The sequence below is a fragment of the Cornus florida genome, unplaced genomic scaffold (assembly GCF_030987335.1).
Source record: "Cornus florida cultivar Cherokee Brave unplaced genomic scaffold, ASM3098733v1 CherokeeBrave_3.0.0_Hap2_Chr03, whole genome shotgun sequence".
NCBI lineage: Eukaryota > Viridiplantae > Streptophyta > Magnoliopsida > Cornales > Cornaceae > Cornus > Cornus florida.
The window spans coordinates 13,229,765-13,249,850 of NW_026775573.1; the positions used below are offsets into that span (position 1 = coordinate 13,229,765).

A 20,086-nucleotide genomic window follows, 5' to 3' on the forward strand; every position below is an offset into this window, starting at 1 on the left:
AAAACGTTAACTATACACACACACACACACATTTATGTAGAATGTGTGTGTGTGTGTACTTTTTGTTTGTATTTCATTTTTATTGTGTTGAACATTAATCATGTTAAGTGAAATGTCTAAATCCTATGAGGATCATGATCAAAAGTTGAGACAGAGAGAAGGGCCGGCTTAAAATCATGAAATTCATTTGAGGGGTTGGCGGGTCACTTCTTGGATACATTGAAGCCTCGTTAAGGGTTGGTGCCATTTAATTATTATAACCCTAGCTTTCATAGAAGCAAGCCAGTAATTATATATGTATATACTATTATACACACATACGATGATACATATATTTCAAGAGTGGAGTACGTGACTTTGCGGTTGATGAATTTATCATCTTCTTCGTTAGTTTTTCTCTCTTAATAATTTAATATCATTTAACAATTATGAACATGTGATGATATCACTTATATAACTATTCGCTATAATGATATAAGTAACTAAATTCAGACAAAAATGATGAGGTTACATGCTGATAACTTTTAAATGACGACTTGAAAAGAAACCAATTAATGAAGAGAATTAAAACTTGTAGTTACAGTATTGTTGATGAAAAATGAACTTACATTGCAAACGGTGTGTTTGTGTCCCTGATTTTAATAATTTGGAATATGGCGAAGTTCAAAATAAAATAAAAATAAATAAAAATAAAAATAAAAATATTTAATATATACATAATGTGCAAATAACCTCTCGTGTTTAAAAAATTTCCCTACATTTTTCAAATTAAGCGGACATTTTATCAAACTGAAGACTAAAATGCCCTTAAGACAATATAAAAATAAAAACACTAATTTTAGGTTTTAAGGATATATTAAGGGTATTTTGGGAGATTGAAAATTTTTGACGGTCAACACACAGTACTAAATAGTTGGATTGTTTTTTACACATTTTTGATTTTTTGTATGGTAGGATTTTTTATTTTATTGTTATTATTATTTTTTTTTGTGCACAACCCTTTGGAATGAGGGTTCATTTGCATGTTTTTCCAATAAACAAAGGGCATGGGCCAAGGAATATCTTCTCTGTTTTTTTTTATTTAATACATAGAATATGAAAATTTGAAGTCCTATTCAAATCATTATTTTACTTTTCTTTTTTTTTTTCTTCTAATTAAACCTAACTAATTGACAGAAGTGAATCATTTGAAATACATCCTTTAAAAAGTGATTTTTTTAATTGTGAAAATGAAGTGAATTGTATTTTTATTATCCTTTTACATATAAGTGATATTGGAAAATATGAATGTGGTCCTAGATACCAAGACATGTGATTGTATGAATTTTTTCATGAATGCGGCAGAACCATATGTATCATGAAGAAATGGAACTATTTCCAACACATGTACCCACTTGCCAAAGGGTATAAAAAAAAAAACAAAAAAGGTGCCTAACATATTTGTTGAAACACATGAAACATTTAATTGTTCGTGATTTAAATAAACCAACAAGGGATGAAGGTAAAAAGGGGCCCCACTTATTTATTTATTTATATCATATTCCTAGTATTTAGATTTTTTTTTTCCTTTTAGTAACGCTCTCATTAAATTAATAATTGAAATAAAAATATGAGTAATTTTTTTATGGAAATATCAAATGTCAATTTTTATTTTTATTTTTATTTTTTGTCTAATTGTTGATCAAGCCAACTGTTATACGGAAAAAATTATCAAGTATAAATTAGTGGATATGCAGTACTATCTAAAATAACTTAAGCTTTTGGGTAAATGGGCAAGCGTTCACCCTTTACAGTTAATATTAGAGTTAAACATAATCTTTGATCAAGTGTCATGCTAAGCACTCGATCCGAAAGATGTCTGGTTGAGCCACCAGGGTAGGCAGGGTTGCCGACCGCAATGAGGGCGTTGCGAGTTTGGATGGGATAAAATGTTACAAGGAGAGATTTGTCCCACATCGGATCAAAATGAGAGAGTGATTGAGAATAAATGAATGCGTATATAACACTATCCAGTAACTTAACTTAAATTTTAAATAAATGAACAAGCGTCCACTTGTTACACCAATCACCTCTCAATTAAAGCAAGAATTTTTTATTTTTTATAGTTGTCTGTTCTATATTGCAATTCTAGCCACTTATAATCCTGTATGGATATATATATATATATATATATATATATATATATATATATATATATATATATATATATTTATATGCTGAAATATTTGATTTTTCTCCCAAACAGTAGTATTGCCTCTTCATTTCGAATTTTTATTTTTTTAATTTGTTTATCTTAATTTAATAATTAGTTTTACCTAAGGAAATATTATAAAGCCTTATTCTAAATATAAATAATAAAAATGAATATAAACAATTATATATTTGAATTTAGCATGAATTCATCATTTTACTTCATAAGAATAGTTTTGATATACATAATCAATTTCTTTGCATTTTCATGCTATCAAATTTTCATACTAACCAAATGTATGCTATAATATCTATTTTTTTTTCATTCACTTTCTATTTATTTTCGTTTCTACCTTATTTTCATCTAATTAAACGGAGCATAGAGATTTTCTATTAGTATTTATTGCTTAGCACTTTTGATTAACAATATCAAAATCACGATGTGTGATAAACTTGATAATCCTTTAGTTTTGAATAAATAAAAGAAGAGAAAATAATGATTACTCTGGAACTAATTCGACTTCATTTTTGTTATGTATAATTATTAATCACATAAATACAATCGAATTAGTGTGAGAGTTAGACTACTTATCATTTTTCTTTGAATAATTTGTATTAGCTCCATTTTTTTTCTTCCCATTTTCGTTTTTTTAGCTCTCGAGTTTTATTTCTTGAAGGGGATAAATATAATATTTTATAAGAAACATTCTCATTGTTGACAAAAAGAACTTTCCCTTTCATAGTAAGAAGACAACTCTGCTCACATCCCTTTCATCAACTACATCGGTAATGTATGAAGTGTTCAATGCCAACCATTCCTCAAAACCAAACATACATGCTTACACCAAAATATCTTCATCTTTCATTCTTGTTTTTATTGGTATAAAGATATAGTTTCAATAATTTGAATGACCTACATATGAGTCCTACATCCCCATAATTTGTGGATAGAGTTTTTTTTTTTTTTTTTTTTTTTGTAGGGAATAAAATGTTACATATTTATTTAAGTTTATATTTTTGTAGAAAAAAAAGGTTGTATTTGCTGTATTTTGAACTTGAAAACAAATGGTACAAGACAAATTTTGAAAAGAGTTTTCTATCATGAATTTGGTAGAGATATGTGTGTCGTACCCCAACTTCAATTAGCATATTGCTAGTTTATTTTACAAGGAAGATCATGTCATATATGGTGACTAGTATTCTAATTACAAAATAAATAAATTTATGTATATAATTACTAAATATTTATTTATATTTAGACTTTCCCAAAAAGATTTATATTTACCCAATGGTTAACAAAAAAAAAAAAAAAAAAAGCGATAAAACACTTTTTCTTCATTGAATCAAGGTTGTTTTACTAAGATTACAAGTGTAGTGATAATATTTTGTCTTTTAAAATAAAAAAAATTAAGAATTCAATTTCTTAAAATATAACGTAAATTGTTTTTTATTTTTTATTTTTTATATAAAAATTAAAGATCTTTATAAAAACAATGTAGGCTGTCTTCCAAAATAAATGGTTGAAAATTTAAATTCTTATAAAACAACAAAAAGTGTGTGAGTCTTGCCAAAATCAATGGTGTTTAATTTCAAATATGTCCAGTGACATCCACTCCATATGTTGACACCTTTATTCACCTTGACAAAAAATCAGGGGACTGAAGTTTTCATGGCAGTGACACATATATATATATATATATATTCAATACAGTCCATTTCTAATTCTATGGGTATTGGAACAGTTCGAGAATTCTGGTGGTCAGTAAGTTCAATTGACCATCCAAACTCCAAAGTTAACTATTTTATTCCCATTTCTAAATCTCACCTAAAGTTCTCATTACTTACCTCTTCACCATCATAGTCTTCCCTCAATATTTTTGTTCACTCATGTTTGACAATTACAGTTAAAAAATTGAATAATAGAACCAAACAAGGAAACCCAACAAAAAGTTGCAATTAAATTATAAGAACTAAACACAAAAAGTTGTAATTTTTATATTAGTACAATGTACCTGATTAGTTTAGGAGTAATTTCTGATAATCAGTCATCTTCACAAAAAACCAAACAAGAGTCCCCATAAGAGTACCTTCCAGTTCTATCTTCTCATTTACTGCTTCTAAGGCATTTTCCCATCTCATCACCTACCATTGATAAACTCCATCTTCCCTCATCTTCTCATCTCAACCGTTCCACGTATCTGTACCTTCTCTGCAAATACAACACATTTGTTGCCATTTTTGGGTTAGGGTTATTAAGAAGAAGGCAGGGGTGGATTCAAGAAAGCCCCATCTCAGGTTGATTCAAACTCACATTTGCACTTTCCAGAGAAAACCCATATAGGAAATCCAATCAAACTGATTAAATCGGTGGGTTTTTTCTGAGAATTGGGGTGTGTTGGGATTTGGTCTTTTTGACATGGGTTTTCTGGGTTTTTAGTCAGAGATCTAGAATTGGTGATTGGTTCATTGTCTGAGGAGATGGTATGTTGATGGGGTTTCTGAGATCTGGATTCTGAAGTTTTCTCCTTGGGATTCTATTACACCAAGGTAAGTGCATGAACTTTCTGTGAACATTGGAACATTTTATCTGCTTTTCCTGTTCTGTGTTCCTTTTTTTAGTTAATTTTATTAAAATCATTTAGTGTTGATTGTATCCATGACAGAGAAAACTACCTTATATTGTTGGATTTCATTTCCATTGTGTTCACTGATCTGTTTATTGAGTGATTGAAATTTTGTGCTACTATTTTTGATGTGGTTGTTTGTTGCATCCATTTGTGCATGTCTGGTCTGTATATATTTGAATGCTCTGTGTTTATTTATTTTTTTCTTTTTTTCCTCTGCCAATTTTGTTGGCTTTGAAATTGAATGGTGTACTGTATTATACTATTGTTATTGGCATTAGTGGAAATGAATGATACAAGCCGCTTGTATTGTGGTAGATTGTAGCCAGGAACAGTAAAGGGGATAGGAAAATAATTAATATTTTCGCTCAAATAATGCAAGAATATCAACATTGATATAACATACATATTCTCTAGTAAAAGGTTGCAGTTTTATGACCCTAATATAAACCTTGTAGGTGGTTCATCATTGGCAAGATGGCTACCGACCTGAATGCAGAATTATCCAAAAAAACTATTCTTGGTCTCAAGGTCTGGGAATTGATTGGGATCCTTGTCGCCCTATTTATTATAATTATCCTCACTGCATTGTTTTATATTACTTCACGAAAGAAATCAAGAAGAGCTAGAGACAGGATTCCCCTCAGCCAGATCCCAAATGTTTCGAAGGAAATTAAAGAAGTGCGGGTGGAGCAAGTATCAACAAATGAATTCGTTCCACGTGATGGGATTCTTCTTACCATTCATGACAAATCCAGTGATAAAGAATCAGATAAGGTTATGGTCCATCTGGGTATGGGGAAACTGAGAAATGGAGACAACAACAGTCAATCAGGTTCATTCAATCATATGGAGAAAGATGGTGGGGGTTTCCAATCAGGAGAAGAAGGGAGTTCCGGTTCAATTTCTGTGTATAAACCTTCTTCTTCACATCCAAGAACTGCTCCTTCTCCTCTAACTGGCCTGCCTGAATTTTCTCACTTGGGTTGGGGCCACTGGTTTACTTTAAGGGATCTTGAAGTTGCAACAAATCGATTTTCAAAGGAGAATGTTATTGGTGAGGGTGGATATGGAGTTGTTTACAGGGGACAGTTGATCAATGGATCTCCAGTAGCAGTGAAGAAGCTTCTCAACAATTTGTGAGTTAGAAAATGAATTTCCCTACTTTATTATGACTTGTTCCTTCATGTTCTTGTTGGTTCTATGAAGTTGAGTACTTACATTCTTTAATGTAGGGGCCAAGCTGAGAAGGAATTTAGAGTGGAAGTGGAAGCTATTGGCCATGTGCGCCATAAAAATTTGGTTCGACTTTTGGGATACTGCATTGAAGGAATGCACAGGTTCCATTCTCATTTATAGTATGTTAACATCAAATTGATTAACGTTCATTTGTAGGTTGCAGATTCCTTTTTAGTTAGTTAAGAAAAAAGTAGTCTTATTTAATCTCGAAATTTCAGGATGTTAGTTTATGAGTATGTCAACAATGGCAATTTGGAACAATGGCTTCATGGAGCTATGCGCCAGTATGGATATCTTACATGGGAGGCTAGGATGAAGATTCTCCTTGGCACAGCTAAGGCGTAAGTAATTTCATCTATATTTTATTTTCGATATGTGCCAGCATGGATATCTTACTTGGGAGGCTAGGATGAAGATTCTTCTTGGCAACAGCTAAGGCGTAAGAATTTCATCTATATCTTATTTTCACCATTTTAGACCTAATGATGGGATATAATTTTCGCAGTCTTGCCTACTTGCATGAGGCAATTGAGCCAAAAGTGGTGCACCGAGACATTAAGTCAAGCAATATATTGATCGATGAAGAGTTCAATGCAAAGGTTTCTGATTTTGGCCTGGCCAAGCTGCTTGGTGCGGGAAAAAGTCATGTAACGACTCGGGTTATGGGGACCTTTGGGTTAGTATTCTTGTAGTATTTTTTTTTCCTAGTTGGGTACTCACACACACATACTCACACACACATGCCTCCACTGAGGCTCAAACCTCTGACCTCTCTTTGAAAGTAGGGGCTTGGTACCGCTAGGCCACTGGCCTGTTGGTTATTCTTGTAGTATTCTTTCTAATATATGCCAACTTTGAGTTGTGCTTCACTTTTTGTTCGTTTCCTTTTAGTATGGTTAACAAAAGCCTACAATAATGATAGAGCCACAATCATATGTATGTTACTTTCAAAATTATGCAGATATGTTGCTCCTGAATATGCAAATACTGGGCTTCTGAACGAAAAGAGTGATGTTTATAGCTTTGGGGTTGTGCTTTTAGAAGCAATTACCGGAAGAGATCCTGTGGACTATGGTCGCCCATCTCAAGAGGTATGCTATTACTATAATCTTGTATGAAAATGTGTTGACGTACTGACAATATTGTTAGCTGACCCCAGTTAGTTGGGAAGTGGCTTTGTTGTGTTGACTTGAGCGGTACTGATTATATAGTTCCAAATTTATTACTTGAATTCTTTCAGTTATTTACAGAATTTGGATACAATGTGCTAATTATTGGAGAATGAGCGCATTATGCACCAGGCAATGAATTCAATGTCATTTGTTGAGAATAGTCTGTATTATGAATGGTTTTCTCTAGTTGACTTGAGTTCCAAATTTATTACTGGATTTTTTTTCCAGATATTTATAGAACTTGGATATTCTGCGGTAGTTATTGGAGAATGAGCAGATTATGCATCTGGCAACGAATTCAGTGTCATTGACATTTGTTAAGATAGTCTGTATTATAGTATGAAATTTTCTTCCACTACCCTTGAGATCTTGATCCATTGCACCACTTTATTTACTACACTTTCCAATTTACGTAAGAAATGTTTGGACATGATTGGGAAAAGAAAAACACTTTCTTTTTTGTTTTCGTCAGTATTTAAAATGATTTAATTTAACTGTACTTGTAGTTTCATTATCTGGATTTCAAGTAGTGAGTTTATTTATATTTTCATTAATTTTGTTGATTACTCGACTCTCCCCTTCCTATTCCTTTACTTTCTTTTTAATGAATCTAGTTAAGCCATCTAACCCTTTAAAAGACAATACAGGGTCATATCATCTTCATGTTAGTTTCATACACCGCATAATCTCGACATGTTGTGCACTACTTGATCTTCTCCACATGGATTTTTTTTCTGCTTCCAATCTTTTCCTCATCTGTTTCCAGATAATTTATGTGCTCTATAAGTGTCGTATTTACTATTTATACAAATATTATCTCACGAAACTATGTTGGAGAATGGAGTTTTAAGATATTTGCTAGATGAAGCCTCCTGATCAATTAACAAAAACACAAATTTTTTCGTCTGATTTATTTCCTCCATTAGCTAGTCCACTCAAACACTTCCTTCAGAATTTCATTTGGTTTATTTACATCAGATAGGTGCTCCTTTAACCTCACATTTTTGTAGCTCTATTGGATATGAAACTAATCTTACTTGCAGGTAAATCTGGTCGACTGGCTGAAAATGATGGTTGGAACCAGACGGTCAGAGGAAGTGGTGGACCCAAACATTGAAACAAGGCCATCGACAAGAGCCTTAAAGCGAGCCCTTTTAACTGCTTTAAGGTGTGTTGATCCCGATTCTGACAAAAGACCTAAGATGGGCCAAGTTGTTCGCATGCTTGAATCAGAGGAATATCCCATATCGAGAGAGGTTAGTTCTAACACCATCTCTGTATTGCATGAAGAGGTTTCTAATGACTTTATTCAAATTAAAGCATGAAGAAATTAAATGAACCTTGTATAATTCTAAGATGTTTGAATTGGCTTCTCCTTATACCGGTATTTGCCTCTGATAGCATATTTCATCTCTCCTTGTCTGTGACGGTGCTATATTTTCTCTCTGTTGCATGTTACCACTCCATCTTTCTGGACTTTCTTTCATCTTCTCTTCAGTGCTAACTCTAGTTTTTTCCATGAGTGCATTAATTTTTTTGTTTTTCCTAGTACGACCTTGCCACTGATACAATTCATCATTCTCATCTTAGTTTCTCTCTTTTTGATATGGTCTTGCCTCCCTTTCTTGAGTTTTTGTACGTCCAACATAAAGAATTGCTACCTCTGCACCAATCGTATAAATTTGTAAACATGCTACATCAGTCACACCACTCTAATTTATGAATAAGCATCCTATATTTAGTCCTCTCTCCCTAATTTTGTTGTTTTGTGGTTAATAACCTCTTTTGTTTGTTCCTTTGGGTATCTTTCATTGAACAACCTTAACTATTCTTTTGCATCTATTTATTGTATTGAAAGTTGCATTTTATGCCGTACATACTTTTATTCATTATCTTGGACCTTTGGCTTGAAATATCACTAGTTGCTTCATCGAAACATCATCATTTATTAAGATGAAAAGGTAATTTATAATCCTCTCACCCCCATCAGGGAAAAAAAAAGGTGTTAAAGGAGAGTAAAATGGGGAAGTGACTAAAAGCAAAGGGTCATACTGAAGATACTTCATATCAAATAGAGAATATTAAGGAACATTTGAATTTTCTAGTGTTCAGATCATACAATTACACTCGAGATTTATTTTTTAAATTTTGTGTGTGTATGTGTTTAATAATATATATCAAGGAATGTTAGATTAACCAACTGGCTAGTGGCCTAGTGGTATCAGCCTCTTACTTCTCAAAGGGAGGTCAGGGGTTCAAGTCTCAGAAGAGACGTGTGTGTGAGTACCAACTATAAAAAAGAAAAAAGAAAAAAAAGAAGAGCTTCCATGGTATTTAGTTACACAGATTTCCATTTTCTTACATGGATTTCAAAAAGTTTTTAATTGTCTTTACTCCTAAATTTCCAGGATCGAAGACACCGAAGAAACCAAGCAGCAGGTAGCACGGAGACCGAATCCCAGAGGGAGAATTATGACACTGATAGGAGTGACAATCCAGATCCAAGGCCAGATAGCAGAAGGAGCCATACATAACCTAACGTGTTTTTCATTTATGGAATTGGGGATGATATGAACTGCATTTCATTGTTACAATTTTTTTTAACTGTCTGAAGTCTTTGGTATATTTTTACATAATATCATTTCTAGGAGTGCCTTTTTATGTATGGGTTGGGGTGGGGTCAGCTGTGAAGTTGGCTGACAGGAGAAATTTTTTTTGCCCTTTGCCCTTTGCTTTTTTATTTTATTTTTCCTTTTCCATTTCTACGTTTTTTTTGGCTTTCTTTTGTATCTAAGTAGATGGAGAGATGATTGTTTTGTGTATGAAAGTGGTGATATTGTGAAAAAAACCAGAACATTGGAAGGGTCTTGTACAGGTTTTGTAGCTATTCAATATTGTTTGTTGAAGTGCTCTTCTTTCTGTTAAAAAGGACTCCCCATTTGACTCTATTGGATTGCATGAAGAAAAATGTATTTTCCTCTAAGAGATCATGCTAACCTCTTGGTTGCTGAAGCTTGTGTGTCGGTTCGATTTCGAACAACCATATGATTTTTTGTTCCCTTTTCTATCATCAAGTTGTGTTGTTGCTCAACAAGGTGGCCTCTTGCCGAAGAAGTCTCTGAGATGAATCTACAATGCACCAATATCTTAGTGCCTGTTTGGCATGTGATGTGTTTTAAGTGTTATGTTTTTGGTCAATGTCAAAACAATTGTTTTGTTGTAGGAATGTTTTGGGTAGAAATCGAATCACGTTTAGTAACTAAAATTTGTTTAGAGAAATTCAAAATTTTGTTTTAATTCTGCCACAATATCAAAAAATCTGATTTGTGATGAACTATTTCAAATCAATATAAGCTATATGGGCCCAAATTTGAATACTAATACATCAAACGGGCATTGCATTATCCCATTTTAACTTTCTAAAATCACTGTCCATGTAATGGTAAAGGTTTAGCTGCATAGTATCTCTGACTTGCTTGGATCAGGGAGACAGAACTGTTCTTGAGTAGAAAGTTGACCGCAGGCTCTTGCTGCACACGGGGCACGAACAATCTCATGCCAGTTGGGTTGTCAAATGACCTGAATGCTGTTAATAATAAACTTTCTATACCTTGGTAGAAACTAGAAACTAAATTGGGAGAGTTGATACTTCATTAATTTCAAACTGATTAAAAACTAAGTAAGGCTTGAACAATAGGCTGAGGACTGGAATAGAAAAGTACTCATATCACAATCACACCAAGAAAAAAAAGTGCTGAAATGAAGTTACACTAATAGCGAACTGAAAAATTGCATGAAAAAGAAACTAAAGTAAAATTGCAGTCGTTTATGTGCTGGAATGGTGCTTTTCGGTGCCCGTTTGGTGCAGCTTCCTAAGAGTTCAAAAGTCCTTTTTCAAAAATGTATTCTTACCATAAAAGGAATTCAAAATTAAAATAATTTTTGGTGGAATTTTTTTTTTTCTTATTAAAATAATTGAAGAATTTACAATATTTTTAATTCAGAATATTAATTTTTTATTAATAGTATTGTTCTGTACGGCTAATTAGATCCACGTCAATTATCTAATAAATTATGTGGCATCAATATATTGTTGAAAACGGGAGGAATAAATATACAATTAGTATCGATTGCACAATAACTAAAACTTCTTAAATAGAAAAAATTGATCAAAATATTTCATCAACCCAACCACAAATGAACACTCCATTCTAAATTATTGACATTTAATTATAATAGTACTGATCACAAACAATTAGCTTGACTGGAGCAATTAACACTCCATTCTTTATGTAGGTATCCCACCTTCTTGTGAAAAATTCTAGAGTATATATGCTACATTATTTACACCAAAAACAAAAGTCCATAATTTAACATATTCTTCATGCTAAAACAATGCATACAATTCTGCCACAACTCTAAAACTTTATAGAATTTCAACTCTACGCAATTATAGATGGACACTACCCATCTCCTCATTAGTAGATGTAAGATTTCCTGAATCTTGACCACTGTTATATTCCAATCTTTTAATGACGCATCATCTATAATTAGTTATATATAAAAAATAAATAAATCATGACTTTATTTATTTAGATGACCCGCAATTTAATTAAGCTTAGGTGCCACGTGCAGAATGTTGAAGAGAGACATAATATTTAGTTTACACAAAGTGACTGATTTCATACTTGAATCTATTTTACACCAACCAATAATGCTACTGAAAAAATTAGTATTATTATTATTATTATTATTTATTTTCCAGAGAATCTTGCTAAAGCCAATTCCTTACAAGATATAATCATAAGCTTTTTGTGTTAGAGGATATAAATAAATTAAATAATAAACTCTCTTTGGGTTAAACTTTTGACATAAATAGACGGTGATAATCATATTATGATTACGATCACACATAAAAGTTTTAATGTTAAAATAACATACGCTGATGATTTACATGTGCATTTTTGACCAAACATTTGAAAAAATCTTTACATATGTGTATTTGACCAAACATTTGAAAAATTCTCGTGTTTTGTGTAAGAAAAGTTTTGGGAGAAACTAGTCTAATGCGGAAAACTATATTTTCTATTTCTTTTTCCATCCATCCGAACTCTAAAAAAATTTAAAAATTTTCTCTTTCCTTTCTTTTCTAATTGATTCCATCTAACCAAACGAAGCCTTATAGATATAAGGACAAATTTGGTATTAATAAATTTTCATTAAAAATATTCCATTTCCTTCCATTTTTTGAAGGATGACAAAAGTTACTATTTATGCTTTAGTCTTTCCTTCTAAACCCCTCCATTCCCTCCCCTTTCCATCCAACATTTTATACCAAACACAACTTTTTATTTTCTTCCATTTCCTTTCTTTTCTTTTCCCTCTCATTTCCATTGTACCAAATTGAGCAGTTATTCATGTGCTGGAATTGGGCTTTTAGGAATTCTCAAAATGAATACTAATTTTGGGAGGGAAGAGTAATTTTCATCTTTGTTGAAAATAGATCATTATGATGACATGGATCAATCATGAAATTTGGACTGTCCTGGTTTTCTACTACTAGTATTCTCGTCCTCGTCATCATATTTGCTTTAATCTCATATGAATTAGGTTAGTGTTATGAATTTTTTCTTTCCAATTTTTTTAATTATAATGCTTCAAATCATAGAAGTTGACTTGGCCTCACCTTATAGCAATAGACCACATAAATTTTATGTTTGCCCACCGAATATTGTCGAAAAGAAAATGAACCAAAGAAAATTTCAAAGTGCAGTTCAATTCAACAATAGAGTTATCCTTATGAACAAATATTTTATTTTATTAATATTTTTTTGATAGCTGGAAAAACAAGAAGAGAAAACAAATATACAAAAAAACAACGAGAAAAAACAGAGAAGACTAAACATATATAAGAAGCCAAGGAGACCAAATGTCCCGCTCTCCAGCACTCTGCTTGGAAGACTCAGCAAACTACCTAATGTCTTTCTCCTTTTATTTATTTATGTAAAGATAAAATAATAGACAATACAACAAAAATAGTAGAATTAAGGAAGAAAAACAAAAATGAACCAAAAATAGAGTTGCCACATCAGCAGCTACTTAGCCATTTGAAAGAACATACTTTGAGTATTATTATTATTATTATTATTTATTTTTCGAATCTTGCTAAAGCGAATTCCTTGCAGGATGTAATAATAAGTTTTTTAACATAGATAGATGGTGATAATCATACTATGATTGCTATTACACACAAAAGGTTTTAAAGTCAAAGTAACAAACGCTAAATGATTTACACGTGTAAGTTAACCAAACATTTGAAAAAATTGGTGTAATCTATCTTAATTTTAATATACAAAAACACTATATCAAGCTATTGTAAAAGTTGTTTACAAAGTAAAGAACTTGAATTTTGATTGCAAACTGATTACAAACTATTAACTAAGCAAGGATCAAACAATAATCTATGGTTTGGAATAGAAAAGTACTTGATTATACTACAATCACACAAAATTAATTATGAACACACGCTTTATGCTTCCACTTTAATGATGTACTCAAATTATTTATCTTTTAATAATGAAATATGTTTGTTTTAACAATTCAAAGTATAAATATGAAAGACAACAAATTAACTAACAATAAATTGTAGTCGACGAAATGGGTTTGTTTTAACCATTCTCATGACTTAAGTATAGAGGGCTTAAGTAAGTTATTTACCATCATCAAAATAAGTTAAATTATATTATTTGTGAAATTTTCTATCAATTAATTTCCAAATTATGTTTTACAGTTTTCAATATTTAAAATTCAGGTTACATAAATCTCCCAACTCTAGATAAGTACAAACGCCAAAAAAAAAAAAAAAAAAAAAAAAAAAAAAAATTACAAAACCAATATTAAATTATTGATCTTTAGCTATCAGAGTACTTGTTACAAACCATTAGCTTGATAGGAATAATTAACACACCATCCTTTATATAGACATCTGACCTCCTTATGAAAAATTCTAGAATATATACTCTACATTACTTGCGCAAACTACAAAACTCCGTAATAATCTAAAAACATTCTATATGCTAGTAAAATATTGCAAACAATCCCATACAATTCTACGCAATTAAGTTGTGGTTATAGCTTGGAAATAGTGTCTTAACACTACACAATTATAGAATTCAATAATTTTATTTTGGGAGCACCAAATTGCACTTGGAATTTGTGCTTTGAAATTAGAACTAAGGGAAAAATTATTTTAAAGTTTTAAACTAAATTTTTTTCAATTTCAATTCTAATTAATGTGCCATCTCCTCAAAATTAGACGGACTTAATTAGTAGAGGGTTCACCTCTTTAAATAGGTGTGCTCGTATTTGAATATCCCTGAATGACACACCTAACCTAATTATTACAAAGATAAACCACCAAACATGAGCATACACACCATCACCATCAGGCTGGTTGAAAAAAAAAGTAATATTTTTTGGCTCATTCAGAAAAGGATGGCTTAGTTATATTTCTCTTTCATAGAGTTTCCTTCTTGTATCATCATACATGTACCATTCATCCATTAATCAAACAGTTCCCAAATTCAATGCATATCATTATCATACCCTCTTCGAGTTCTTATTCATCTGCATTACTTTATCAAAAATTAATATTGTACCAGCAATGCAATCACCTACTTGTTTGAAGTAAAATATTTAATGGATAATAATAATAATACTAATTTCGTCCGTGTTGAAAATGGATCATTATGCTGATGTGGATGAGTGGATCAACCATGGACTTGACTTGTTTTCTGATCAGAATTTTCATAAGAAATTATTAAATGGTTCGGACCATTTGAGTGAACTAATCAAATGAAAACTAATGTTGAGATTTTTTTATAATATATTAATACGTTTTTGGGGATCATTTTTTAAATTGGAGTTTCTAGATTGATCTGATCCACCAAATATCAATGGTCCAGAATCATATAATAATTTTTCAAATCTCCATAGTGTCATATTATGCTTAAAATCGACTAGGCCTAAAGTCCGATAAACTCAACCTACATAAATTTATGGAGTAGACCACATAAATTTTTGTGCCTGAGTTCGCTCTTGCTACAACTCAACCTATAAAACATGGTCCAAAAGAAAATAAAACAAAGAGAGAAAGAGCAGGGCCATCTGCTAGATAGGTTGAAGAAGGCAAGCAGGCCAAATGTCCCTGTTTTAATCTTAATTTTCTCCGGTACAGTTTTATCGCATTTATTTTAAAATTCATACTATTTTAATGACGAATTTTACTACTATAATGATAAATTTTCACTAATAAAACTGGTGAAATTAACCATTTAAAGTGGTTAAGTTCTTAATGGTGAAATTTTGTAGGGCGGATGAATTTTTATTTTATTTTATTTTATTTTAATTATTGGAGCTTGTGTGTCAGTTCAATATTGAACAACCTTATATGATTTTTGGACCCCTTTTTTATCCTCAAGTTGTGTTGTTGCTCAGCAATGGGACCTCTTGCAGAAGTTAAGTCACACAATCTTTCTTAGTAGGTGTCTCTCTCATGTTCCGAGCTTACTCCCGCTCTCATGCTTCGCGCGCGCTTTCGCTCAATTTTTCATTGATTATGACTTGATTATGCCGCTCTCCCGCTCTTGAGTTCGCTCTCGTTCCCGCACTCGCTTTATGTGACTTAGTACAAAAGTTGTCTTTGCAGTGAATCTACAGTGCACCATCTTTTTCTTTTTTCCATAATCAATTCCTAGTACGTTTTATAAGCATTATGTGTTGGTGTATATAAATAGGGACAAGTATAGAAAATACCCTTAAAGTATACTTTGCGTAGCACTTTTACACCCTATTTGAAAAAGTGTGCAAAAAACACCCCTAATCTTTTCACATTGTGCAAAAATACCCCTCAATCAGAAATCTAACATGAATTACTACTGTAATACCCATTTTGCCCTTTTACTCTTCCGAAAATGCCCAATGGCGTATATATGATATTAATCTCATTATATATGGATGTTATGTGCACATTAACTTATATATATATATATATATATATTTGAAACCTTTTTCTTTATATATATCTCTAAACTTTTTTTTTTTGAAACTTTGAGAATTTGTGTTTTCCTTAGTTTGCACTTTATTTTCGTTTTTTATTTTTTATTTTTATCTGTACTTTCCTTTTATACTTTTATTTTTATTTTTACTTGTCCATTGCCTGCGTCTTCCAATAGTATCCTTTTTGGTCATTTTATAAAATTATTTATTTTTATATTTTTTATAAAATGATTTTAGTCAACTTAGGGTTTAAATTTGTCAGAATGACCTATTTGCACCAAATTGAAACTTTAGGGGTGTATTTTGCATGTGAGGGACGCCATCCAATAGTGTCCTTTTCGGCCATTTTATAAAATTGTTTATTTTTATATATTTTATAAAATGATCCAGTAAGGGTAATTTAGTCAACTTAGGGGTTAAATTTATCAGAGGGACCTATTTACACCAAATTGAAACTTTATGAGTGTTTTTTGTATGTGAGGGGTGTGATATGCACTGCAAGCATACTTTAGGGAAGTTTTGACCCTATATAAATAATTAAGTCTACACAGCTTAAGCTTTCAAATACTCCAATCCTCTGGAGATGGTGATGGAAATATATATACCATAGATGACAAAAAATAATTCTATTCGTATTTTTCTGCCATAACATCTTGAACCATTGGCCATAAACCACTTTTACCGTGACATAAATGTGAGTAAACTACAATATTTTTTTTTCTAGTTGGTACTCACCCAACCCCTCTAAGGAATTGTTTGCATCCAAGAGAAGTTGAGCTTTAAACCTGACACTTCATATGACACCAAGATAAGCTACATATTTCCATTGTTAAGGCCTATGTAAGAGCTTCCGAGTTCTTGAACAACATTTTTAATCCTTTGAAACGAGTCTTGCATTCGCTGGTGCATGCCAAAATGTGTATGGAGAAATTATTATATGACTCGGTCCAAACTACACGGTCTTGATTAATTACAACTCAAAATGTAAATTTATATGGTTCTGACCAATCAAAACTCAACACAAACGATTTTGCTTGCGTGTCGAGTTGTGATCGGGACCATGGAGCCCTAACCATGTAAAATTGTATCGTGACTATAAAAATATTGGTATTTCAGCCTTGAATGATGTGCATACTAGAGTCGATTGGAAACTCAACTTGAATGTACCAAACAACGTGTCAAGTAATTATGGAAAGTTCTTTATGTCTTGCAAAGTTGGGGACTTCAATTTTGATTGCAAATATTACAAACTATTAACTAAGCAACGATTAAACAACAATTCAAGGACCAAAATAGAAAAATACTAGCTTATACTTTAGGAAGGTGTGATGGTGTTGTCTGAGTAGTAAATGGTCAAATGTTTAATGCCCCACCCAAGGACAGATATATGTACAAGTCAGTAATATGCCCTACTATTTTATTTATATACTTATAAAATTACACTATCGCCCCCCACACTAAAATTACAAAAAAAATACACTATTGCCCCCTCTAACACAATTTACTGACTCCGTCCCTCCTCCACCCTATGCTCTTCGCTTCGAATCCCCTATCGTCACTAACTACTGTAGACTCTAACCATTGCCAAGTCAATCTATACATATGTGTGTGTGTATTAGGGAAAAAAAAAATAAAAATAAAAATAAAAATACTAAGCAGTGCGATGAAACAAAAGACAAATCATCAAAATAACTACCCCACTCAAATTATGCTATTTTCACATTTTCTGCAAACCATCAACGGCCACTTATGTGACAAATTGCTGCCACATGTCGCTTGCCTACATATCTCCTCAATATAACTATTGGTCTTTGTTTTACTCTCTAATTACTTGCCAATTTATTTTGTACAAATCATTTTCTGAGAAAAAATTATTAGTCGGTAGTTATTCGGTCTCTTGTTATCAAATAACTTTGAGAAATGCGAAACCCGTGGAAACATTGCAAAAAAATAAAAAAATAGCAAAAAAATAAAAAAATAGATATAGAGAGTTAAAACTATTTAATAGTAATTAATATAGTAATGGAACTATCTGTTTGTAATCTATTGAAATTGAATGTTGACAAAAGCATGTGATCAGAATTCAAGTAACATTATTTATTTATTATTATTATTATTATATGAAGAGAAGCCAGTCCTGAATACTAAATTTTTGGGTCCAATTTCTTCCTTCATGTTTTATAGAGAAGCAAAATACTAAGCATGGCCGGCTCTAATTCAAGAAAAATATTCCACTCTGACCCTATCACACCCTCTAATCTTACGCTGGGTGTAGTAATCTTACGCTGGCTGTCACTACACCACATCTATTTTGCTTTAATAGTTCCTGCTATGTTAATATTAAGTTATTGTCCTTTAACCATCAAAGTTTCTAACAAAATTAACACTTTATCCTTTATATAGGCACCCCACCAATGAAAAATTACAGAATATAAATCTTACATTAGTATTCAGGAAAGTTATATATCTTACATTATTTACACAACCTACAAAACTCCATAATAATCTAACATATTCTACATGCTAAAATAATGCACACAACACAATCTTATACAACTCTACGCAATTATAGAATTCTTTGAGTATAAAATTAGTGTCTTAACTATGCATAATCATAGGATTCTCTAGTTATGTTTGGGAGCACTTAATGAGTGCTTTGGAATTGGAATTTAGGTTCTGTCCAACTGCATGAAATTGAAGTCTTGAAATTAAAATTTGAGAAAATTTTAATTAAATTTCTAAGTTGTTTTCCCCCCATTTCACCAATTCCAGTTTCAAAGTTTCAGTTTTACACCGCCGAACATAACCTTAGTTTAAAATTTAAACTAAATTACCTTCAATTCAATTCTAAATCGCCAATTTAGGGCCCCTAAAGCAACTTATGTTCGGTAGCAAGAAATTAGCGTTTTGAAATTAGAATTGGGGAAAATATTAATTTATACTTTGAACTAAATTTTCTCTAATTTCAATTATAATGCACCAATTTCACTAATTTTTTTTTTTGGGTAAGTTAATTCAACTGCATTGCTTCTTCATCAATATTACTTGTTTGAAGAATAATTTTTAATAGATAATATTACCATTTCATCTTTGTTTAAAATTGATCATTATGCTGATCTGGATTAATTACTTAATTGATAAGGATCTTGAAGCCATCATCATGAAAAAGAAGGGTTTGAGCAAGTCAGACTAGGACATATATATACAGTTTTCATATACGACCCAACCAATAAAATTTTTTTTAATAAGCATCACTGTCTGCAATTCTAATTTCTTATAGCATATCTGGATTACTAAATTATTATATTCATCTCGTAATTAAATTTCATAAAGTCGTCATCACCTCTCGTCCCACATCATTTGTCATGCACGTACAACATGAAGCTAATGTGCCAAGGATAGGGACTTTTTCCTCAAATAATGCCTCAGTTTAAGGGTTGAGCCGCTCCCAACATATGCCTTTGCCTGGTCGAAGCCCCTGTTTTAATGGTCCATTTGTGAGCTACTGAAGCATTTTTTTGGTTGTCCCCCACTAGAATTTTCTATTATTCTTGTCTTTTATACATACATTTTAAAAATTATAAAAATGTCCCCACTAGATCACTAAAAAAAATTTACAAACCGCCTTGAGAAAACCTTTCAATTTTTATTTTATTTTTTTTAAAAAAAACCCTCATTTTTTAAGTCATTGGTCTACATTATTTTCAAAATTCAAAAATAAAAATAAAAATGTCTTTTCTCGTTCAGTAGGCCTCACAAAATTTTGAAGAATCAAAATTCAGAAAAAAAATTCCATTTTTTCTT

The 20,086-nt window shown here is 31.6% G+C and overlaps 1 protein-coding gene across 1 annotated transcript; it reads left to right on the forward strand.

Annotated features, from left to right (window-relative positions):
• The first annotated feature begins 4,204 nt into the window (after positions 1-4,204).
• LOC132299535 (probable receptor-like protein kinase At5g18500) lies at positions 4,205-10,153 on the forward strand. Its single transcript, XM_059796224.1, has 8 exons — positions 4,205-4,737; positions 5,273-5,953; positions 6,050-6,154; positions 6,272-6,394; positions 6,559-6,729; positions 7,015-7,144; positions 8,269-8,481; positions 9,634-10,153. The coding sequence occupies exons 2-8, from the start codon at positions 5,292-5,294 to the stop codon at positions 9,757-9,759; spliced, it is 1,530 nt and encodes a 509-aa protein (XP_059652207.1). The 5' UTR covers positions 4,205-4,737; positions 5,273-5,291; the 3' UTR covers positions 9,760-10,153.
• The last annotated feature ends 9,933 nt before the right edge of the window (positions 10,154-20,086 follow it).

Coding starts and splice junctions, on each gene's coding strand:
- LOC132299535 (XM_059796224.1), top strand. CDS start 5,292: ATGGCTACCGACCTGAATGCAGAATTATCCAAAAAAACTATTCTTGGT. Junction 5,954..6,049: donor AAGAAGCTTCTCAACAATTT/GTGAGTTAGAAA, acceptor TCTTTAATGTAG/GGGCCAAGCTGAGAAGGAAT. Junction 7,145..8,268: donor ATGGTCGCCCATCTCAAGAG/GTATGCTATTAC, acceptor TCTTACTTGCAG/GTAAATCTGGTCGACTGGCT.